Source organism: Onychostruthus taczanowskii, unplaced genomic scaffold (assembly GCF_017590055.1).
Source record: "Onychostruthus taczanowskii isolate IOZ18803 unplaced genomic scaffold, ASM1759005v1 scaffold31, whole genome shotgun sequence".
In the NCBI taxonomy this organism is placed as follows: Eukaryota; Metazoa; Chordata; class Aves; order Passeriformes; family Passeridae; genus Onychostruthus; species Onychostruthus taczanowskii.
In genome coordinates this window covers 2,934,721-2,960,087 of record NW_024500461.1, presented here as the reverse complement: position 1 = coordinate 2,960,087, position 25,367 = coordinate 2,934,721, and the positions used below count along the sequence as shown (strand labels likewise).

At 34.8% G+C, this 25,367-nt stretch overlaps 1 protein-coding gene across 1 annotated transcript in view; it reads right to left on the bottom strand.

Annotated features, from left to right (window-relative positions):
* LRRIQ1 (leucine rich repeats and IQ motif containing 1) overlaps positions 1–25,367 on the bottom strand; it is a 102,447-nt gene that overhangs the window by 43,104 nt on the left and 33,976 nt on the right. The window contains exons 16-21 of the mRNA XM_041409860.1: positions 24,959–25,097; positions 22,379–22,498; positions 7,050–7,139; positions 6,221–6,342; positions 5,524–5,619; positions 5,097–5,182 (exon numbers count right to left, since the gene is read on the bottom strand). Coding sequence (XP_041265794.1) covers positions 5,097–5,182; positions 5,524–5,619; positions 6,221–6,342; positions 7,050–7,139; positions 22,379–22,498; positions 24,959–25,097 — 653 coding nt within the window. The remainder of the gene's footprint in view (positions 1–5,096; positions 5,183–5,523; positions 5,620–6,220; positions 6,343–7,049; positions 7,140–22,378; positions 22,499–24,958; positions 25,098–25,367) is intronic.

Sequence of the window (25,367 nt, the reverse complement as noted above, 5' to 3'; positions counted from 1 at the left end):
GTACAACATTTGACCAAACCCCACCATGCCAACTAAAGCACAGCACTAAGTGCCATATCCAGTAATTTCCTGAACGCTTCCAGGGATGGTGACTCCACCATCTCCCTGGGCAGCCTGTTCCAATGCTTAGCTTAGCAGTGAAAAAAAATTCTTCCTGATGTCCAACGTGAACCTTCCCTGACACTGCTTGAGGTCATTTCCTCCTGTTCTGATGCTGGTTGCCTGGAAGAAGAAACCAACCCTCACCTGGCTACAGCCTCCTTTCAGGCAGTTGTACAGAGCAATAAAGTCTCCCCTAAGGCTCCTCTCATCCAGGCTAAACATTCCCAGTTGCTTCAGCCACTCCTCACAGGACTTGTGTTCCAGACCCTTCCCCAGCCTTGTAGCCCTTCTGTGAGCATTCTCCAGCATCTCAATGTCTTGCAGAACCGGACACAGGACTCAAGATGTGGCCTTGCCAGTGCCAAGTACAGGGACACAATCCCTGCCCTGTCCTGCTGCCACACTATTGCTGATTCAGGCCAGGATGCCATTGGCCTTCTCAGCCACCTGGGCACACACTGGCCCATATTCAGCTGCTGTCAACCAGCATCCCCAGGTGCTTTTCCTTTGGGCTGCCCTCCAGTCACTGTTTCCAAAACCTGCAGTGCTGCCTGGGGTTGTTGTGATCCAAGTGCAGGACGCAGCACTTCACTTTGTAGAACCTCATGCAATTGGCCTTGGTCCATCAATCCAGCACATCCAGATCCCTCTGCAGAAACTTTCTGCCCTCCAGCAGATCAACTTAATGTCGTTTGAGCAAATTTACTGAGGCTGCCTTTGATTCTGCACCCCCGCCACCACCCATGATTATAGATTAAGATTAAGAGATTGAAGAAGACCAGCCTCAATGCTGAGCTCTGGGGAACCCCACCATCGACCAGTTGCCAAGTGGATGGAGTATCATTCACTACTGCTCTGTGGGCCTGGCCATCCAGACAGTTTTTAACTCAGCAAAGAGTGCACCTGTCCAAGCCAGCTTCTCCAGGAGAATGCTTTGGGAGGAAATATCAAAGGCTTTACTGAAGTCCAGGTAGACAACATCCACAACCTGTTCCTCATCCAGCAGGTGAGTCACCTGGTCATAAAATGAGATCAGGCTGGCCAAAGAAGGACCTACTTTTTCTAAACCCATGCTGGCTGGGCCTGATCCACTGATAAGAAAACTTTCTTGGAGACAAAAAGGTTAAGCAAGAAGTAACGCACCAGTGTAGGAAAGACAAGCTTTCAAGAGACAATCTTAGAAGAGACAATCTTAGAAGAAAAAGAAGTTAACTGAGAGGCTAATATAAAATCCACAGGATGAGGGAAATTCCAAGTTAAGCAAGAAATTTGGTACTATTGTGCCATGACATCTTTAGGAAGCTAAGATTGTTATGAGTCACAGCCACTTAAGCACCATGAGGTGCAACAATGTCTGCTGTATTTAGATTTTGAATTAGAATTTCTATAGAATATTATGCACCCAGGTTAACAGGAACATTTCTGACTTTATGCCAGTTTTACTTGGCTTCAAATTTCTGGTTTCTTGCCCACACTTTTTGTATTATCTTCATGTATAGTAAAAATAGTTGAAGCAGACCTAGCATACACTTTATATCAGTAAAATGCAGGCCACAATTTTCTTTAGCTACATAAACAAGCATACATAACAGTAGTGGATTAGGGCACACAGGCCTTAAGGCTATTAGTTGGTGGGACTGGTCTGCTGCAATATAAGCCTTGCCTGAATCACTCCCTATCATAAGGCTATGCTACTTCAAGCTCTCTCTTCCTTGCAATACAATACAAATTCAGTGCACTTGCTAGTATTTTCCATACTTTTTTCTTTACTGTGAAGATATGTGGCCAGACATATGAGGTAAGACACTTCTCAGTTACTTCTACATATCTATGGTTTAACTTTGTACTTCAGCAATTCAGTCTAGCTTTTGAGCCTAGGCAATGGAGAACTATAAGTGCTTTTACAGTAAGACTCAAGTAGCCTGTTTTTAAATTATGTTTTAAGAGGAAATTTTTTTCCATAAAACAGTGCAGATGACTAACTCAGATGTGGACTTCTATAATTATCAAATGGATGCCATCACTGTTGCGCTAGAAGAAGACAAATGTTTTATTTGAAAAATAAAAAGGAATAAATTTCCACACCTGAATATATTAAGGATCAAAGATGTTCACGGCTGTCCAGTACAGGTTCCAACCCAGCAGATGTCTTGAAAATATTAAAAAGCAACTGTGTAACTCTCTGAATGCAAGCATTTGTGAATCTCAGGTCTAAGGTAAAGGACTTTGACAGCATATGGAACCAGAAAACATTCTGACACCTAGTTTGTCCCAAGAGGATCCATCAATACCTTATCATTACCTGCAAGTAACGAGATCTTTACACAGAATGATCAATAGCATAGAAAAGATGTTTGGGATTACAATGCAATCTCAACATCAAAGCTACAGGTTTAATGTTAAGAGCTTATAATTGAGTTGTATCTAGAATCTTTAGAGTTGTTGTTGCATTTTCTCAAAGCTTGAAGTTTTATTTCTAAGTCAGATATGTAAGTAGGTATAACAGTGAAAATTGCTTCTTTATACACTATAATTCCCGCTTCTAAGTGTCTGCTGGTTACTTACTTTCTAGTGGGTATGAATGTTTATCACAAACAAAATTATTTTCTTGCAGTTAGCATACTTCAGCTACTTTCAATTAGAAAGCTAAAAAGGAAACAGTTGTAATTACAACACTGAAGACCTGGAAATCCAAAAGAAAGAACAGAAATAGTATTGCTAAAACTAAATCCTACAACTTTCCATATGCATATCACTAAGTACAAGACAAATGAACCTCATTTCAGTGGAGATGAAGGCAATAGGATGGTAACTTGTAAGGGAACATTAAAAGACAATGTTGACATCTACTCTTTCAGATGAATTTCAATTTGCTTTTGAATATTAGAAGGAATAAAATCTCTCTTGTAATTCCTGCTTCAGTAGGGTTAAACTCTAAGCAATTGCCTCAGAGTGTGAACTGTCTCTCCCCAGTTATATTGAAATTGCTAAAAGTAACTTAGCATGTAACTGGAAAGATACTGGCAGACTAATGGGTCTGATTACAGTTTCCCGATCTGGAGCTGGCTAGCCTCAGGATAAGGTGTATCCACTCTAATTTAAATGCTGAAAAGTTCCTCTCTTCCACCAGACCCTCAAAAAGACCCTGATTTACTCCTCTTTCAGAGAATGTGACTGATGGAAAACATAATTATGTACGTGAAAATTCTTTTCACATGGAGAATATTTGATCAGGATAATTTTTTTTTTTTAGTATAAGATCAGAGCTTTAAGATCAATTAAAAATAAAAATACTTGTTTTGACTGATAATTTCCATTATCAATTTCCATTAATAATTTCCTTAGAGACCAAGGAAGGACTCTCTGTCACTATGTTGTATGAAAAAGTTGATAACCTTTTTACTGAAATTTGATGGAGTGAAATATTTTCAGTCACATTTTTTGGTACTGGAAACTATGCTTTCTGTTCATCTGAAAAAACCCCTGTGCTTTTAATGACAGAGAAACCCATACAGGCAAATTACATACACAGGTTATTTTTTTGCTTGATGTAATAGTCAGAAAGACAAAAAAATTTTCTGTGAGGCAGTGTCAAGAGGAGAAAATTTGAAACTATAAAAACATTGGGCAAAAGGTTTTTCAATTTTTTTTTAAACTAGCAATGTACTTTGAGAATATTCCAAGCACTACATTAAAAAGCTCAACACCCATACATCATGTTGAATAATCTGAACAAAGTGAACATAAACATACCCATGAAATCCATTAGAACTACAACACAAATAGGACAGCAAATTTGATATGCTCAATCAGACATCTCTGACTGGATTAATTACTAACATAAGACAGACAGCATATGGAGAAAAGAAGACATAACCTAATAAGTTTTATTCATTGAAAAATTATAGAGAGGCCCAAAAATGGAATATATATAAAAAACCTCAGCTGCACACCAGACACTTACTGCTTTTTCTTTTTTTTTAACAAGGTAAGATGGTAGGGCACCATGGAAAGCTATGAAGATTTCAATATATTAACTTTTTATCCATATACTCCCATTTCCACAAAGCATGATTTGTGGATTACATGTCTTTTTATCACTCGTCCCTTTTATTATTTTTTAAACTATAGACAATTTTTATCCTATTTAGTCTTAGTCATAGTTATGATATTTGAAGCAGAAAAAAAATACAGAAAAAAATGTTGCCTAGATATATCTCTAGGTTGTTTTTTCCCTTCAAAGAGCAAAACATCTTTCAATATTTTCAACACTTAATACAGAAGAGTTTTGCAAAGTTATGCAGAAGAGCGTTGCTTGTGATACAAAATATAAGTAAATAAGGGTGCATTTTCTAAAGACCATTTAATGTTAGGTCCTATTGTCAACTAGAATCTTAAATGTTTAAATGTTTCTTGTACTATCAGTATTTGACTAATATGTTTATTAATATATTTCAGCAACGTTTCTTTTAGCATATCATATTAACAACCTCTAAGAAAGGTTCATTGACATTAGAAGTATCTGAGAAGAACCAGAACAATTGGATGAGAAGCTGTACAAGCTTTATCTATTCCACAGTAAATATATAATTTAAAAAATTTAATTATGTACTTTCAAATATATCAAAGTGTTGTTTTCATAAGTAGTTCTTGCATAAGTAAAAATTTTTAACCTAAGATTTTCTTAAGAAGAAAATACAAGAAATACAAAATGCAGAAGTACAAATTCCATATCTAGAAGACGAGATACATGAACAGGGAGAAATAAAATTTCTGCTTACCATAGCTGTCAAATATTCAACTTCAAAATCCAGTAGAATAGTTTTTAAAATCTAAATATGTTGATTTAAACTGAATTGTTTTTACTGGATCACACTCCACCTTTATTCAAATTAATGTTTAATGTTGTACAAGCAAAGTTTTTAAAAGAGAAATACTATTTTAAGAATGGAAAAATTACATCAATATAACCATTAATTTAACTGTTGACTTACCTAAACTTTTATTACTGTATTTTTTGGGTTTCATTTTGTGGGCCCTCTTCAGCATTAGCTGTGCAGTAGAAATATCCTTAAAACCCCTAAGGGAAGAAAATAACTTACTAAATATTTCACATGTATTATTTTACACCAGCTGCATATTTTTGTATAATACACTTTTCAAAAAGGATACTGATGTGTAGGACTGATCCACAGTATGAAACTTTCTGAGTTACAGAGATACCTGTAATTCTTATCTTAACATTACATTATTGAAACTCATTAAGATAGTTTCCTAGACACAAAAATAATTACAATAATTTTTACTTTGGCAGAAAACAGAGATTCTTCAAAAGTGGAACATAAAAAAGTAAGCAACAACAGCCAACTATACTATACCTATTCTTGAAAGTCACTGTGTAAATAAAAGAGCTTAACATACCATTCTTCTGATATTTTCTCTTCTTTTTCTGACATAAATAAAACCTCCTTTTTTTCATTCCAGTTAGAAAGCTGTGACATTGTTTCCTTCCCTGACCTGGAAAGAAAGTATGAGAGCACTACTGAAAGGTAAAATAAGGAAAGGGTGTGGGGTTATACTATTTTGCAGCCTTTGTTATTCTGAAACTTGTTTGTGTGTTTTAAAGGCACTTTTGAATCTTGGAAATGATACCAAAAAAATCCATTTTAATACTCCACAAAGGTTTTATCTTGGAGAGTAATAAAAGTCTGCCATCAATTTAAAATGTTTACATTTCAATTACTTGAAGCATATTTCAGTCCTTTCACAGAATGCAGCTGTTTAAGAAATCCCTTTTAATCTTTATCTAGTCTTCAAGATCTCTATTTCAACATCTATTTCATAACATATATGAAAAAATAGAAGTTTTATGATTTATAGTCAAACCTAAATAAATAAAATTACACATATATATTCTTATATTCCTAATTATAGTAGTCAATGAAAAATAACAACAAAATTTAATACATTTGGTTTTAGAAAGTAAATATATTTTAACTCCAGTAATATCACATTGACCAAAAGTAGTCAAAGCATCAGAAAATAACTTCTTCTTCTCCTTATTTTAGTCAAATCCAAATGAACTACATGCAGTTTAAACCAATATAATTTAACTTACCTGCTATGAAAATGGATTTTTTCTGCTGAGTATGAATGTGTTCTGTTAGCACACTGCCAAACTTCTTGTGGTTCTAATGGCAAACTATTTGAATGTCCACTGGAATCTGAAGGCCTAGAAAACTTCTAAGAGAATCAAAAGGAATGCAGCTGATTGTCCCCATAAGTTTGAATTTAAAATGTGCAGAAAAACCTGCACCAGGGTTTTCAGAGTTTATCACCATAACTAAAAGGATTCTTAATGGTGATACGCCCATAACCGACCTTACTTTCAACTAACTGAATAGGACAAAAAGGGGACTTTAGTCACACTTAACATCCCCAAATATAATAATTTGTACATTTATAAGACTCTTTTAACTGTAGGAAACAAAACATTAATAATACTGTGTTTGTAATACAAATACAGAGCCCTACAAAAACCAAAAGCCAAAACTTCAAAGTTTATCTAGCAGACATTACAGTTCGATGACCTTTAGCTGTTCTGAAAACATTCAGCTGTTGCCATATAATGCAGATCTGAGTATTTTTAAAGTAGTTTGTCAACTAGCAATTTTTACTCCATTGCCAAATGTGCAGATGAAGTACATCATCTTTTTTTTCTGCTACTGTGAAGTAAAGTGTTGAAATAAATCCAAAATAAAGAAAAAATAAGCAAATGAAAGAAAATCAAAAAGAAAAATTGCATCTGGAGATGAGGAGGAAGTCTGAGACTTCTAAAAGTAATTGTGTTTTTAAGTCACTAAATTGTCATATTAATCACCTCAGAATAGCATATCCTTAAAGAATGAATAAAGACTGAAGAGTAAGTTGTTTCTGTGACATGTTACCTTTGGCCAGTGCAGCTGGTTTGAGAGCAGGAGTGTTTTTGAAGGGAAACGGGTGGAATCTAGAGTTAGCCATTCCTTCTCTAATGCAGCCTGCATGAATAAGCAAAGTCAAATAGTGCACTGATAAAATCATTTTAGTTTTGATAACTCTTGCAAAGTCTCTTTTAAATTGTCTTACATACTTTGTACATCATTTTAAACTGTACATCAGAACTGCCACCTGTAGAGCAATTAGACTCAAAGCACCTTTGGAGATGCTGAGCTGTACTGTTTTATTTTAAACAAATCAGATCAACAGCATTTGTGGGTTGTGGAGGTCCTTTTTGGGTGTTGGTTTTGTATAAGATGCAACCTCTCTTTCCCAAATTCCTGTAATTTTATTCCAACATTGTTAGTAAACCCAAGCTATTATAAAGGACTGCCAAACTTTGAAAAAAATACAGACCTAAGATACTTAAAGCCATAAGGAATATGAAGAGCTTTGTGTGCTGTTTTTGACAGAGTATTTTATGTCCAGATGTAGATGCCTGATTCTGTCAAACCTGTTTTTGTTGAACTGAATTGGTGAGTAATTTCTATTGCAATTTGGGGTTAAAAAGTAAATTCTATATAATGCTATATGCTTCAATTACATAGTTTTATTTCTGATGTAATGGATTAAATGGGGAACTAAAATAATAGTTGGAATGAAGAAGGGTGACAGAATTAGTTGCTAACTGGTGTCCTTAGCACTTTAAGGTAGAATTCAGTTTTCTTTAATAAAAACAAACTCTAGACATTGTTTCAAACCCAACCTGTATATTACTTGTTTTTCTTACAGGTCCTTGATACTTTTTACCATGTCTTTTCAACTTATTCTGATAACTGAGAGAATCAAATCACTCCCACACAGTAAGTAAATACCACTGAAGAATTTGGCTTGGCTTACAGGGCTCAGTCATTCAGGTTCTTCTTACTTCAACAGCAAAGAGCCTGGGGTTCATTCTTTTGAAAATGTCAAATTATAAAACTGGATTATCTTTCTCCCATTCATAAAATATTTCATGTTGTACTGATTTCTGACCTGAGAAAGGATCCTAAGTTTGGATACCTTACTGTGCAGTTTGTGGAAACAGGACTTTGCACAGCTTTAGTTGGTAAACAACATCTTCCAAGGCCTTTGAAATTCTGAGAGACAAAAGAACCATATTCCAGGTATTTTGAAAGGTTAGTTCAGGTACTGGTCACATGATTTGGTGGCTCTAAGATCACTCTTTCTGCTTCCATTCTGACCAAGCTTTGAAAAATAATGTTTGATTTTATTTTCATGTCTTAAAAGGGATGAATTCCTACATCTGACGGATTCCCTGCTTCTGGAATTCCCTGTTATCTGATTACAGTATATTTTGGGCTTCATTACTTTATCTGGAAAAATTCTATGCCTTCATTATTAACAGATAACCACTCTTCCCCTCCTCAACATTTCAATTCATGATAAATACATAACATTATCCATGTTATCATACCTTCGCTCTTGGGAAGTTGTGTATGTTAAGAAATCTGCGTAAATAAACCGCAGAGGCATGTAAAAAATAAAATGTATCACATTCTTTAATAGTTATCTACAACCCACTAATTTATCTCTCTTCATTGATGTGATTACTCTTATGCTGATAACCACTGAGTGGCTGACTCACCTAACTGTCATTTAAAAAAAAATCATTAAAGAAAGTAGACTGTAGTAAATCAAATCCCAAAGGTGATAAATTCAATACGTGACATTGGTACTATTTGAACATAGAAGACTGACAAGTTCACATCTCAGCAGAGACAAAGCTGCAACAATTCCAGCAGAATGGTCAAAAATAAAAGCTATGAAAAAGGTACAACATCTGATTGAAAACTTCCGATGAAAATAAATATCATTCCTCCTTGTGCTCTTTAAATTTACTTCTCAATTGCACTAAGCAAATCCTATGTTTAATCTTTCAGATGAGAATTTTTCACTTATTTTTCATGACTGGGCCTACAATCCAGTCAACAGTGCTGGTATATAAAAACAGCAAATTTTGGAAATTTTTCTTCCTCCTCTATTTGCAAAAGAATCAGTACAGGTGGGAGAGAGGTAGATTTCCACTTCTTGCACAATTTAAATGTCAATCAACTAAATCCGTGTGTATAGTGATGTGTCCATTATTTACCTGAGTACTTAAAGGTCTTCCAGCAGGAGTGAATATTATCCAAGCTCTAATATCAAATTTCAGGCCAAGCCTCCATGCTGGCTAGTTGAATTTTTACTTCTTTGATGAAACAGTTTGTAAAAGGAAAAAAAAAAAAAAAAACCAAACAACCCCCAAACAAACAAATAAACGAACAAACAAAAAAATAAAAGAAACCAAATCAAAAATCCCAATGAGAAATAACACTCCAAAGATGTAGTAATTTTTTTGGGAACAAGAATCACTTAGAAGTACATTGATTGAATCCTTTTGCGCTATAGTTGTACCATAACCCAATTAAACTCTTAATATTTATGTTGAAACATGTCTCACTAATATTTTCCTAGCCCAGTGTTTGCCATTTATTAATTTAGTACTGCTAGTGGTTTTTATTTCTTTTGTAGCCTAAAATGTAATTCAGTGTCCTAAGTGTTGAAAAGAAACATCAGTAAAAGATAAAAGTATGAATCAAAGGTATAAATATGCTCAACAATAAAAAAAGACAGCTTATTTACCATTAAGTACATATTTTACTTCTGTAAATGTACAGCATATCATGAAAATATACCACACTGATGTTTGCTTTGTCCACAAAAATAAACACAATTGATTTTCAAACATTCCCTTCCACTATGTTTTGCCTGGACATTTTCACAGCACTAAGCTCAAGAAACATCTGCCCACACTTTCCCTATAAACAGTCCTAATGAAAAGTTTATGACAGATTTACCAACACCAAAGGCTTAAAACTAGATCTGTTTGTACAGATATTGTTCACTAAGACTTAAAAACAATACCTGAGAGGAATTACAAAGCAAATAAAATGACAGTTTTTGACTGCATGGTCTACACAAACAGCTATAGGTGTGTTATACTTGTATTTAGTAATACCTAAGTACTCAGGTATACAATGTGGCTTTACACATATGTGTAAATCGCACACAGTTTAACACATATTAGTTCACCTGAAGATATCTTATATGCTTTTGTATCCTCCATACTTTATTTCCAGTGTTTGTTTCAAAAAGTTCTGTATTAATTACTTTAAGTTTCAAGTTTCACAAACACACAAAACATATATAGAGCTTTATATTTTTTTTTGTTGCACCTTTTTTTTTTTTGTTAACCCATTTGAAACAAATTATTAAATTTTTAAACACAATCCAATTATCCATGACACCACTCTTCAGGAGGAAGGAGATGTGAATCTATTTGGTGTCAGGATTTTCTTTCTGAATTTTAAGAATGAAACTTTAGCTATTTCCATTTATCCATCAAGATAAAGAATTTTTTATCCTGATTCACAATGCTTTTTTTATCCTTTGAGACACTACTATTACAGGGTTCCTCCTTCGATTTTGCAGCTCATTACCAAACTCTGGAGGTTTAGGGATTTTTTTTTCATGGCATATTATACATAGCCTTCTTCATTTTGTTCCTCCTTCATTTTTTCAGTATTTACTCAATTGCTTCCTTTGCAAAACGCATTGACTATTTACATCAAGCATTGAACTTCTGTAGTCTCAGAAACAGAATTCATTCCTACAACGAGCAAAGTGAGTGAGAATGGTTCTGCTAACTTCAATTGGGTCTGAGTGAGCTGCCCAAAAGTTGTTTTAGTGCAAATGTTATTTACAAAATGTAATCCAAGGCATTTTTTATATGCTCTGGATTACATTCTGGAGCTAAGTAATCTTTTATAATATATCATGACTCTACATGTAATTAGGGCTGTTCTGAGACATATTTACACCATGAACAAAAAATAGTGCTCAGGACAGTGTCAAACTTACACTCAGGCTTTGAAGCGCTTCTACAAGTAACTGTCCAAACTGTGAATAATGCCATCACATATTGCCTTTCATCTCCCTGAGATCAAGGAGGATCACAAGAGCATAATAGAAACCAAACCAACTCCTGAAACTGCACTATGGCTTGAAGCAGTGGAAGCGAAAAGGCATTAACAATACAGGCTGAAAAGAAAGGCCAGCGTTTGACATCTAACAACTCTGTTCTAGTCAGAGCAAATATCCATCTACATCAGTACTCTGCTTCCAGAAGAGTTCAGCAGCCGTTGCTTACCGAAAGAATGAAAAAAGCTGGATGCGATGAGGACAATCCTTCCTTTAGTACATTCTTTTAGACCTTGGAAACTGGTGGTTTAAGGACTTTCTGCTAAAATCTAGGCAAATATTCCTCATCCTAAAACAGTTACGTAATTTCTAATAACAAATGTAACTATCTGGTCAGCATGTTTGCCATGTCATCTCCATGTCAGCCTAGAAAGAATGCAAGTCATGTATATGCCTCATAGAATGGAACTGCTGAAGTGGTGTAGATTAACTTCAAAAGAACACCATGTTGGACACCATGGGACATGAAGCTACCCCAGGCTTCCAAGTGCGGTGGACCTCAGAACCATCACCTAAGAAAACAGTGAAACTATCTTTGAAAATCAGGGAAAACTAACTCTTTATACTTCTTTCCTTTCTTCTTTCAACTCCTTATTGACTCATTCACTGTTTTCAGGACAGCGATGGTTTAGTCAGAAAAAAAATTATGGACATTTATGTAGTGCATTTAATTATATGGTATTTTAAAATAAAACCAAGTAAATTACACAACAATATAGACAAGCAGAAGAAAGCTAACATCCACAACATAATGTGAACTAAGAGTAATGACTGGCTTCTGATCATTATAACCTAACAGGAAGAATGGCAAGGGAAAAAAGAAAAATAATCTTCTACCAGAAACAGTATTTCCACATTAGAATTTCATAGAAATAGTGTGCAGAATCCTCTGCTTTGAAAAAATATTCACTCTTCTTTCCAGTTCATCTGTCTGGCTTTATCCAATATGTTTTTCTGTACTTCTGCTGCCCTCTGTAAGGTAGGCCATTAGCATCATCCTTACTAGGAATGACCCTTTTTTCAACAAGATGTTACGAAGTATCTGTCCTCTCCACATTCAAATTTATTTTAAATAAGAATACAATGTAATTAGAGTAAACAAATAAATGAATCAGAATGAATCTTTCCATTAAGTCTTCTCTATAGAATACAAATTTGAATAAAGTTCTTGAGGCTGGTGATATCCCTAATTTCTAGTTTTTAGTGGGCATATTTGAATCGTGCAGTTGAAGTCTAGTTCACTGAAAAACAATAAAAAAGGTAAAAGCAAAGAAAAATGAAAGGCAAAACTTTCAACATCCTTCTATGACTATTTTAAATAAGCTTACAAAAATTATTTTGGGGCAATACATTCCACATGAAGAACTACTTTTCCTGATGTTAAACATCCTCTAGGTAAAATACTTGCTTAGAGTGGGAGGGGGAGTGGTGAGGCCGAGGGATCTTATGCTGAAGGTTAACCCCCTAGATACTCACAGCCAGCCCACTGAACTGTCTTTCATCTGGCAGAAAGCTGTAACTTTCTCTCTTGGTTCCTGGCAAACATATTTCACTTTGTAGGATATTTCATTTAAATATCATGCTAGTCCAGGAAAACATATTTCATTTCTTTTTAAACTAAACTTATTCCTGCCAAGGCCCGAGCATTTGCTGGTAAATTTTTCTCTTAAATCCTAAATAAGTTTTAACAAATTTCTTAAGAAATCATGAATTTTTAGCTCTTATAGCTGAAACAGAAGAAGCAGACCATTTTTCTGTGCTCTTTTGTATATTGTTGATAGACTGTGATTGAAAACTTCCTTTGAAATTAAAGATCTGAATATATTTGTGTATTTAGCTTTTTCTTTCATCCAGTCCTTTGAGGAATCAGATTACTCTATGGACTAGTTTTTCTGTGAAACTCAAGTTCATGTGTAAAGCTTAGCTCAACATTAGGAAGTTGAACATCAGTTCAGATCCAGGCTTTACAAATAACTTCCAAAGCTAAGAAAACGTCAGATACAAACTTTCTCATCTGAATCTTCTATTAGCTGCAATATTATTCTACTTGCAGTACTACAAAAATTCAGTCTAAACTCTACTGTTTTAAATCTACATGTAAATGCATTTAACAGCATTATAAAAATTATAGAATCTTTTTAATTAGATAGCTTAGAGGATACACATTTTACAGAAAAATATACATCTGAACTTCAAGCAGTAGGAGAAACATTCCTTTTCTCTGAGTTGGTCTTCCAGTATTTTTCACATATTTTATGTGCTGAAGATAAATAGGTTAGCACCCTAATAAAGGTTATTTTAACCTTTGGCAATGCTTCTTTTTCAACCCTGTTTTTATATTAGACAATGTATATACATTAGAAAAGAAATCTGGGTACAGCTGCATTCTTATGACTGCTAAAACCAAACAAAGTTTCAAGCCAAAAAAAGTAGTATCACATGAATTCCAGAGAAACACTGCAACGATTAATTGACCTCAAGAGATTTTATAGACTTACAAAAACTGGTTAATTATTAGAGTACATTCTTGTAGGAAAATGAGAAGACAAGAAGAATTGTCCATTTCTAAGAAGGATATATTAATGATTATGAAAAATCACATTCTTTTAACAAAAACATTAAAGAAAATTTTATTGTAGAATGTCTTCCCCAAATGTAATTTTTCCTAATTTTTTAGTAAGCTTGGAAAACTAGCCATTCTCTAAAATTCTAATGCATATATATACATATATATATACTTATATTTTAATACATCTACCAATGTGTTAATGCAAATGCAAATGAAATGAGAAGAGTTTATTGTGGAAAAGTAAATGAACAATGAACAATGAAAATTTCAAGGACCACAGAAGTTTTCATTCAAACGAAAGGTTGAATGTCTACATACATAATCAATGCTCCAAAAATATGAATCTTATTGTAGTTCATGTCAGTCACTTAGACCTAGGTGACCTAAACTTTTCTAAAAATGCATTTTTATCTTACTCCTGACAGTGTTCAAAGGAAGCCCTGTGTCCTTTCTTTGAATATAGGAATAAAAAATACAGATGGGTAAATGGCAACCTCAACTTCAGAGGTTAGACATGATTCAAGTAAGCATCAGAAATGTATGCTTTGAAAAATCTTTTTGAGATATAAACCTCTATCCATCTCAATAAACATCAAGCTCCTGGAATCTTCAATCCACTCCTCAAAATGGGTGTAAGATCCCAGAAATTGTTTATCCCATTAAAACAACAGGAATCTTCAGGACTTCCCCTCTCTGAGTCTGGCACATGACACAAATTTTTGCTGCTTTGTCTCTATAAACCTTTTCTGAAGTTTTTCTACTTCCATGAAAACAAAGAAATAGAACTTCAAGGGGCAATCAGCTAAAAACTTAAAAAAACAAAACAGCCAAGGAACCCCTCAACCCTACCCCTTAAATACTGTGCATTCAAAGAATTTTGAAGGAACATAATCCAAAATGTTTTATCTAGTTTAGATAATGAATACTAAAACACAATAGAAAAGAAAGCTGTTCTTCAGCTTGCAGTTTTGTCTAAAGAAGGGAAGTCACGCAGAAGCACAGGGTAATAAAAAATAGACTAGTCACAAGTTTATAGTCATTTAACCTTTAACATGTTTCAAAGTTCAGGTCACATGAAAGATTAGATTCAATTTCAAGACAACTTTTCCTTTTTGCTTAAAAGTCCCTATTTCAGAAACAAGAACAAAAAAAGGTTTTGGAAGCTAAAGAGCAAAGAAGGGCTAAGTTATATAAAAAAGTTTCTTGGAATTTATGTTAACCAACATTTAAGTACACTACAAAATCCTTAATTCTAAAGAGGTACATCTAAATCATCTCTCAGCTTCACTTATACTGTCCTCCTTATACGCCCCTAGCACTGTCTTTTCTATTTTAAACAAATTATCCACAAGTGAATCTGCAAATTGAAATTTGTTTACTCATGCCTGTGTACTCAACGCCTCAAAGCTTTTGGGACATGTAATAATACTCTTTGGATAGAAGCTGATTCCTTGGGATGTTTTCCTGGTTTATGAAATGATCAATAGCTACTCCTATATCTATTAAAAAAAACAGTATTTTTCATGCAAAAAAAAAAAATACTAGAGTGAGTACTACGACAGTATTTAGCATTTAGGATTCCATAGCCCACTCTATTCAAGGACAAACTAAACATAAATAGTTTTTAGCTAAATTAAGACTGTATTATAGCATATGAGGGGTTTTAAATAGCATATGAGGGAGTGTTTGGGGTTTTTCATCATTCTTTCTTTACACTGTTAGGAACGAAACCATTACATGGAAAGTCCATTATGACTACACATCCTTTTCTGTGAGACTGCTTCCTAGAAAGTCAGAACCTAGCCAGCAGTATTGCCCATATGTTGGACTTTGCACTTGCTCTTGTTGAACATCATGAGGCTCTGGTCAGCCTGTCTATCTAGCCTGTGCAGGCAGCTCTAAAGAACACCCTGATCCTCCAGCATGCCAACCACTGCCCTCAGTACAGTGTCATCTGCAGACTTGAGATTGCATTCTGTTCCATCAGACAGGTAGCTGATTAAATTTTTTACTGTTTTGGTCCCCTTACCATCCATGATGAGCTCCATTAATTACTGTCCACCAGTAATTATGACTGTGTAATTTTGCACCACGGAGTGCAACTATTTAAGCTTGGGAGCGCAGTCAAGACAATGACCTTATTGTCTACTTTTCCAGCCCATATCTCAATAAATTTTGGGAATAAGACTCTGAGAGAGAGTCAACAGCCTTGATAAAATAAATGTGTGCAATATGCAGTGCACTCCCCTTATTCATAATGCCCGTCACCTTGTGACAGAAAACAATGAAGGTGATGAGTCCTTGGTAAACCCATGCTAGATTCTTACAATCACCTTCTTTCATGGGTTTAGAAATGGCTTCTGAATGTATTTACTGAAGCACCCCCAAAAAGTGAGACAATGTTGATGGCTTCTAGTTCCCTGGATCTTGCCCTTCAATTTTCTGAAGATGGGTGCAATGTCTGCCCTTTTCCAGTCACCAGTAACCTCCCCAGTTGCTGTGATCTTTCAAAAATGATAGAGAATATCCTCAAAATGATACCAGGCAGCTTGTTCAACTCCCTTAGATGCATCCTATCTGCTCCCTTGGACTTGCATATGTTCAGGGAAGTTAAGCTGTGCTGCAATTGGATAACATCTGCTCTCTTCTCAACCCAAAGGATTTCAAGCTCCGGGCATTGAGACATGCAGAGATTCAAGTGTGGAGGATCACAGAAGCTGACACCTCATGTTCCTCTTTGGTTCCTCCACAAGAACTGCAATTTAACTCAATAACAATGTTCACTGAATCAATGGCTTCTCACAGACACAGACAAATCAAATAGGCTAGCTCCTGAAATTTGCAAATAGGGACTAATAAAAATTCTTTTTCAATGGAAATCAAAGTATGCGGACATGCTAAATATCAGGTAGTTAACCAGATATTTCAAACACAACCTATACCTATATCAAAACATCAGTTTCAACATTACACAAAAATTAAAGAATTCAGGGGAAATATATTCAATGATTAGAGATCCTTAGCTCAGCTTTCAAGAGACTCCAGAGGGAGATGTACTCATTGAGAAGAACTTATGACTGTGTTATTGATTCCACTTATAATGATGCATTTGGCTTAGAACAATTTTCCTTTGAGGCTACAGTAGGGAGTAGAAACTTTGAAGAACAAAAGCTTTTTTTCCCCCACTTACCTACATTTTTCCATTGCTTGCCTTGCCTATTCAATTTTGATGCTTAACTTTGTCTTTAGAGATGTAAGTCTAGGAATTATAATTAACGATATTGTTACCCTTTGGTACGCCATAGAAGCTAAATGTAATTTAGAAAAATACTACACCATTTGCTACATATGGGTTCCAAATTATATCTGTAGTGCCATGCATCACTAGTAGTCTTTCCTTTGGTAAGTATTTGCTTGAATCTGGCTATTTAAGCGAGAAGTGGATAGAGAAAAGTGATGAAGATAGGTTCTGTTTAAAAATTAGCAGTGTTTCAGGCAGTAGGAAGAACTGAGATCTCATGGTGGAAGGCCAGAAAGCAACCAGAGCACATCCTGCAGGAGCTGTGAAGCTGGAGTGTTAGCAACAGCCTTTAGTAGCTGGGGTTGTGTTTATTTTTTCAGATACTGACTGCAACAACCTACTCCTAAGCCCAGACTATCTGAGACAACTAGAAAATGAGATGAACAGCACTGCTGAAAAAGGTAGAAGTTGGATGCATCTGCAGATGCCACAGACTATGAATAGCCTGCAACCTACCAATACATCAGCCAAAGCAACAGGAACATAGCAAGAGATTATTGATAATCACTCATGGAAAAAAGACTGATCATCCAATATATTGCTTAGGAGAGAGTTTTTTCCTCTTTTTTAAAAGAAGGGTATGGTTCTAATGAAGTTTTCAACAGACACTTTTCTGCTTTTCTACAACACTGTAACTTTACATGAAATCTAATGAAAAAAGGATCATACTCTTTGCAGCATACAATACAGAAAAGCTGGATGCTGATCTGACATTCATAAGCAATTACAGGAGCTAGACATACATAAGAGTGTCAAGATACAAGAAATGTTATGGGGACCTTCTAATCCATGGGCTACACTTATTTCCTGGCCCTGGCCAGAAAACAGCTATCACTGTCACAAGCTCACAGTCGTGAGCTCCCAGTCAGAGACAAACCACATTATGAAGGATTATCAGAAAAGCAAACAAAACACATCATATGAGTCTAGTTTGGACATGTGATAACAAAATTAAAGATGGGAGACATTACTGTTTACTTATTAAGAGTTAGCACTATATGAGCTAGTTTTTATTCTTTCCACCCCTCAGAAAAGAAAAAATGAGAGGAAAGAAAAATAAAACTGCTACTGACCTGCTGTGAAAGGCAAGAAAAAATTAGGAATGGCTATGTGTCTGAGTGTGGATTGCAAAAAAAAAAAAAAAAAAAAAAAAAAAAAGAGAAGGAAACTCCTGAAAAACAATTTCAAAAGCTGTCAAAAAGGCTGGAATTAAAAAAAATCTACAAAATCAGGTTCAGAAAAAGAACAACACTGTTTCAGGGCAAGAGTGCTATCTTCTTTGATGAACAAAGCAGTAATGGATTTCTTTTTAACTTGGTTGCAACTTACAAAGTGACTTTATTTTTGAAAAAGCATGACTAAAATAATTTAAATTAAATTAAAAATGAAGTTTTAAAAATAGAGTACTTACTGGGTGTGCCATGTAATCATCAATATTGATATTTCTCTTGATGAGCATAAGATATGGCCATATGTTTATTCAGTGTAGAAAATGGTAATTTATTCAGTGGTCATTGCTCAAGGTAAAGAACTGTCTAAAAGCTCATTGCATTTAATTTATTCAGCTTTCTGACACCTTGGCAAGTTTAGATATTTTGCATTTGGCTCGTATCATATTTACATCAAGAAAACAACAATATTTAGATGATACAGAAGTAAGAGCTGTGTCAAGCAAATGTGCTGTCAGATTTCATTCACCAGAGGTAAAGTGAGCTCTGCCTTGTAGATTTTTTGCTACAAGGATGGCCTGCTGATGAAAGGTTGCCTTAAGATCAGCCCTCTGGATCATGTAGGCTGGAATTCTCCAAAGTCCACATGAAAGACGTGAAGATATCACTAAATACCAGGCTCATACTTTGTAAAACATCTGCTGGCCAGATCATTCATGTCATCTGGGATAGCCTGTTTGACATCGTGCAGTCAAACAGACACAAAACACTACTGCCATCAATTGCCTCTGAATAGCTTTGGCAATGTATGGGAGCTGATATGAATACAAGAAGGTATCAGCAATGGTTCAGGTGAAATGACCACTATTCACACAATTGTTAGAAAGATAAAGCCCATTCCTCTAGCCCAATCACATGCAATACATATTTCCTGTGATAAGGTGTTTAACTTGTAGCAAAAATTTGCTGTTGTTCAATGGGCATAAATGAAGATCTTTGTCAAAGACTAGGGTTTCCCCCATGCTGTTTCACAGCCTCACCTTCCATGGAACACTGAGTTTATAAGGAAGATATTAAACATTTTTTTGTGAAGACTGATGCCTAATGACTTATTGCACTGTGATATTTACCAATGGTTTAGAAAGGTGCTTGCATAGTAGTGATTATGTAGAATGTTTGATAACACCAAATAATGACTGAAACCTACGTAACAGTATAAGAAAAACCTAAACCACCACAACACAAAATATTGAACTATTCAAAAAGCTCTTAAACAAGATTTAAGACATTTGTATCAGTTTCCAATAAGGAAAGGTTTTTCTGCCCTTCTCTCTCATTTCCCTCACCCTATACAACACTGAAATCTGCAGTACAAAATGGTATCCAAATATTTTTCTCTTCCTTCAAACCCTAGCATATGAGATCTCTTAGCCCAGCAATATGTACTCCTCCCCACACACTTGTTTGAGACACAACAGATAGCCACTGATACCATGTGTCATTCCTTGGCTCTGCTTCAGCACTTTGCTATAAAACACTGAGACCAGAAAGGAAGGAATAGGAAGTATAGACTGTTCCAAGTTTCTGCTGCTTGTTTCTCCAGAAGTAGGAAGTCCACATGATTTGGTATTACCCAGCTGCATAGAATGAAACAACTACAGACACATGGAAACAGACAACCTAGTACCAAGTAAGTCGTCTGGGCTAGGCAGAGCAGATGCCTATACTACATGCCTAGTATAGTTATGCCACACATTCCTAAAATCAACTTTTCAACACAGGCAACATATACATTTGGAAAAAAAAAAAAGAAAAAACATGATAAATATTGCAGGGTATAATTCATCAATGTTGAACACTGAAATATTCACTCACTAAAAAAGACATATACACTGTAAATTTATCATATACACTGCTCTGTAGAAAACAGATGTTGTTATATTTTTCATCACAAGAAGGTAAGGGCTTGAGTAACTTAATTGACATCAGTCCACAGTTCAGCCTTTGAGCCTGCTGTGCAAATTAAAATGTCAGCTCGTGGTTCACCTGTCATCATCTCAATGTAAATACTTCCCGAGAATTTCTCCCTAAATCCATGTTTTATTTCATTACTGATAAACTCAATAATAATTTGGGGAAAAAATAAATAAATACATAAATGTGTGGCAACAGCAGAGGGTGATACAGTACAAATCGCTCTGAAATCAGCCAGGCTTCTTTCTCCTGCCTTCTCTATCCCTTCCTTTTCTCCCTGGCCTCAGGAACACCTGCCCAAATGCAATTGTCTTGTTGACAGAAAGATGGAATTGTCTGTGTAGTTTTCAGTAAAGCAATTAAAAAACCCCAAAACCAAACATGACAGGGCTATTTGGGCCAGACAGAGAGAAACATGAATGGCTCAACTGAATTACTGCGTGTAAAATTCTGGCCTACTGGCTGAGTAATTCAAAACACGATATTTTCCTTCCATAATATACGAACAGATACTTCCTTCCTGTGTGAAGAAATAAAACCTTCAATGTTCTGCTTTTTATTATTTTAGAAAGAAGCCAGGGATCAGAGAACATCAACTAATGAAACCGTTTTGTATATGTATTTCAAATTAAAATAAAAAAATCCTAAAATTTAAGCCAGATCTCTATGTTTACACACAGACATTTCCCGTCTACCAAATGATTCTTGTAACTTCTGCCTCAAACCTTTTCATGCCCTTAAATAAAGCAGTAATTCTGAAAATGTACCTTAAAATGTTTGCTAAAAAGGAGAAAAAAATACCCTAAGTCATCAACTCGTTGGTAATAATTTCATAGAAAGCCCAGTTATTTTCTGTGGGGAGGAGTTGGTAAAAGAAGCCTGGTATCAGATGACCAAAGACTGATCAACTGTAAACTGCACTGCACCAACCAACTGCATACTTGGTTTCATAACTCCATGATCCAGACAAACATCTAATTATAAATGGGACCTAGTCCTGCCACTAGCAGGGCTACTGCATCAATCTCCTCTGCAACATTACAATGGAATATTGATAAATGGCTCTTGCGAAGACACAGCACCTGAATAAGCACATTCAGAGACAAGGGTTCATGAGAAAAATCTTAGTTATATCCTCTTGGGTCTCAAAAGGCCACATTGCTGTTAGTTTTCTTTGCTTTACCTGAAACCATTGGAAAAAAAAAAAAGGCAGCCAATGAATGTGAACAATTAGAGAAAGCAGTTCTCCAGACAAGTACATAGGTGACTCATCAACAGCTCCTTACTAAATAATATGCATACTGTGTCTAGAACTTCCCATATAGATTGTATTTTAAGGCTATAAATAAAATACTTCTTTAAAAATTCTTTTTCTTGTTTACTGAATGGCAATATTGATCTCATAGACATTTTTTATTTTTTACCTAAGTATAGCTAAATTCATTTTTGAATGTTACGTTATTCCTCAAATTCCTCTGGAGCCCACTTTTATTTTTTAGAATGGAAACTTCTCATCCAATTTCAATCCTTCTGAAACTGAAAAAGCATTTCTACCTCTATATAACTTGTAAAAATAACTAGTAATAATTTCTGGTGATTTGGCATAATAGAGCTGCTAAGTGTGGGGTTTGTTTTTATTTTTTCTGATTTAACCATATGTCTCTTCATAATTTATTACTGTATTTAAACCTCTGATCTTTTTAGCACACTACACATAAGATAATAAGCCTGCTTCACCTTTTGCTTTGGGGATATGTTCTTTTTACTGGAATATAGCTGACATTCAGTGCTGCAGTTATTTTCTAAATTGATCTCATTCTATAATGAAAATGAACAAAATACACATAAAAATATTACTGAAATTATAATTTGTTACTGAAGTACTAAAAAGATAAGCATTTTGGAACAAAAGAAACTGTTTCCTTATTCTCATTTGATTGCCCTTCAGCTGTAAAAATATAAGGCATTCTACGGTGGGTGTGACATTAATAGCAGACTAAGTACCAGAGCATCTCAAAGAACAGGAAGCAGTTAATCCAAGACAAGTACATTTAAATGAGCTATAAATAAGAAATGCTTCTTTATTTCTGGACATCCAATGTGTTAATTCTAGCCTTGGTAGTACTTTCCATTATTTTTATTTCCAACACCTACATGAATGCTTAAGAAGAATAGTGAAGACTTTATGCTAATTGCTGTGCTTACTTCAGAAAACGTGAAGGCATCTACATTAATTTCTTCATATTCATCTTCCAATTCATCACTTTTAACATCTGCAAGAGCACTGGCCAGTTTCTTTCGCAAAAGAAAACCCTTCCAAGATGCCTAAACAAAAAATTTAAAGCATGTTATACATAGTCATAGATCAAACCCAAACCCAGATTCTCTATGTTATCCCATTAGGAAGATAAAACATCTTGGGCCTTTGTTTAATAGCTCAATGATCTGTTTTTTGAACTTTATGTGACATTTAAAACTACAAGACAAATTAAATGCCAGCATATGTCTAAAGCTTAGAGTACTCAAGAGGCTCTCCCCAAGTAAGCAGAAAGGAATCCTGCAACTCCCTCAACTACAAACCTGGGTCAACCAATTAATTATATGAGAATTACTTCAGGGACTATTAAAAACTGAAAGGAAACCTTACACAAGAAAAACCTGAGTGCCAACAATCAAATTAAGAGAATAAAAATACAGATGTAGTAAATGTCCTATGGTTTACAAGTAGCAATTCTTGGAGACATCTCATGTAATTGACCTAGGTCAGTTACTCTCTCTTAACTAAGATCTTTAATAAATAAAATATTACCATATTACCAATAAATAAAATATTGAAATATTACTTAAATAAAATATTACCAGCAAGCATAATCATCTCTAAGAAAAAGGAGCACATTAGGAATTAAAGTGCTAGAAAACTAGGAAAGGTGTTTGGAACACATGCCAAGCATAGAACCATGTCCAGCAAAAACACTTCAGAGATCACAATGAGATGGAATTAAGAAAACTGTGTACAAGATGGCAACTTCCCCCCACATCAGTATTTGACATCATTTGAATTCACGATGCCCCAAGTGTTTAAAAGACCATGCAAAATATTCTCACTGTCATAAAAGAAGTGGTGTTGTACACCTTTAATGGCTCTGCAGTGAAGGCACTAAAATAGGAAGGGTAAGTCCCCTAATCTGGTTTTACACTAAGATTATTAATTTTTAGAAAAAGTCTGTCTAACCCCATAAATTACTTAAAATGTTACTATTTTACACACATATTTTCTGATAATTATAAAATTATTAAAAGTTTTAGAACTGCTTTGTTATAATTTCATTGTTGTTATTTTTCTACAGACCTTTATAAGCATTTAAATAAAATGTCCTGATATTACTGAATGAACAAATGACAAATATATTTCATTCAACAAAGGTAATTATCTTTTACAGATTCAAAGGAGAAAAGCAATCCTAATTATATATGCAGAAAGCTAAATTTTGAAGTAGCTGCTAACAGAGATCTATGAAAGCACCAGGTCAGTGTTCAGTCATGATCAAAGAGAAAAATTACATGTAGTAGTTTTTAAGAAACAAAATAAAAACTTTCTTACTGTACAAATTCATTCTGTATCTGCTTATGGAATTCAGTTCTTGTTGCTTCTTTAAGAAAGATTGTAACAGATCATGGCAAAGGTTCAGAGAGAAGCAAGAAGATGAAGAGAATTACAGAGAAATGTGAAAAGAGGCTAAACAGACTAAAATTTTATTTACAAAAGGTGGATGTAAGGATGCATGTATGACAGATCTAAGAATCTGTAATATACACAGAAGATAAATAATAGATCACATTAATTTTCACACTCTCTTTGGGAATTACTATGTTTGAAACAAATGAAAGGATGCACATGCTAATCACAATATAGATTTGTTAAATGCACCACTTTAATATATAGTAGAGGTCAAATACATAAGTAAGTTCAAAAATATTAAGTAAGTTTACGGAAATCAATTGCTAATATGCTAGCTATACATTATACTCCAATAACAAATTTTGGCATCTAAATCACTTTGTCACTTTTGAAATTTGTATATAAGACTCACTCTATGGAATGTTTCCAAGTTAGCTTGAAATATAAAATCAACGGAGTTGACTTGTTTCAAAATGTAGGAAATAACCCCATGAACCTTGTCAACTTGGCAAGCAAATACTGGTTACCAAGCTAAACAGAGTCAAGGTGTGGACTTCAACCCTTGCCCGTTGTAACCCATTCTGTTTAACTGTTATTAGCTCAGTATCTACCATAGGACAGCCCAGGCCATGGTCTGTTCCCAATATGGATAAAGCAATCCTGGGTTTTGGAGATGGGAAGAGAAGGAAAGAAATTGATAGGTAGGATAGAAGAGACAGGAAGATTATTTAGTCACATTGATAACATACACAACACGAGTTACACAGCATCCATCAGCTTCATAGCATACACAGGCCCAGTAAGAACATGGGCACAGTATCTCTTAAGTATAATACTAGAATTATATCAAGTAAAAATAATTCAGGGAAATACTTGGTGAAAAAAGGGAAAACATTTTTCTATAAAGGGAAAGTATGTTTCTATAAAGCTTTTCATAAAGATATATCTGTTTCAGAAACACCAAGGGTACGCTGCTTAAATAAAACAAAAATGTTTAATTATGAAACTTATTAAGGTAATAAGCAGAACCAGATAGAAAATGACAATTACACAGAAGATTTTTGTTTGTTATTAAACTTAGAAATAAGAAAATATCATAAACCAACCTGGATTACTGTGGCAGCTTCATGTTTCTGTCTCAAAGCTTCTACAAACTGATGATTCTCTGTTTTACTGCAGTCATTTTTCCTCTGAGCATGGTACTGCTGCCAAAAGGACTGGATTGAGGATGCTTCCATATGTAGCCTAATGGAGAAATGAATACATTTATGACTCACATAGCCACAACAATACAACTAGATTATCATATCTGCCAAACTTGAACCATAAAACATAGCATTGTGCTTTGAGACAAATGAAAAGTTGTGCTACTACAGTCAAGATGTGATATATATATGTTCACTGAAGGATATTCGTATCACTAACTTCTGAATCCAATTATCTAAGAACTAATCTCTACTGAGCTCTATTCCATGAATAATCACAGTAGAGGAAGAATACTCAAAGGAAGGATTA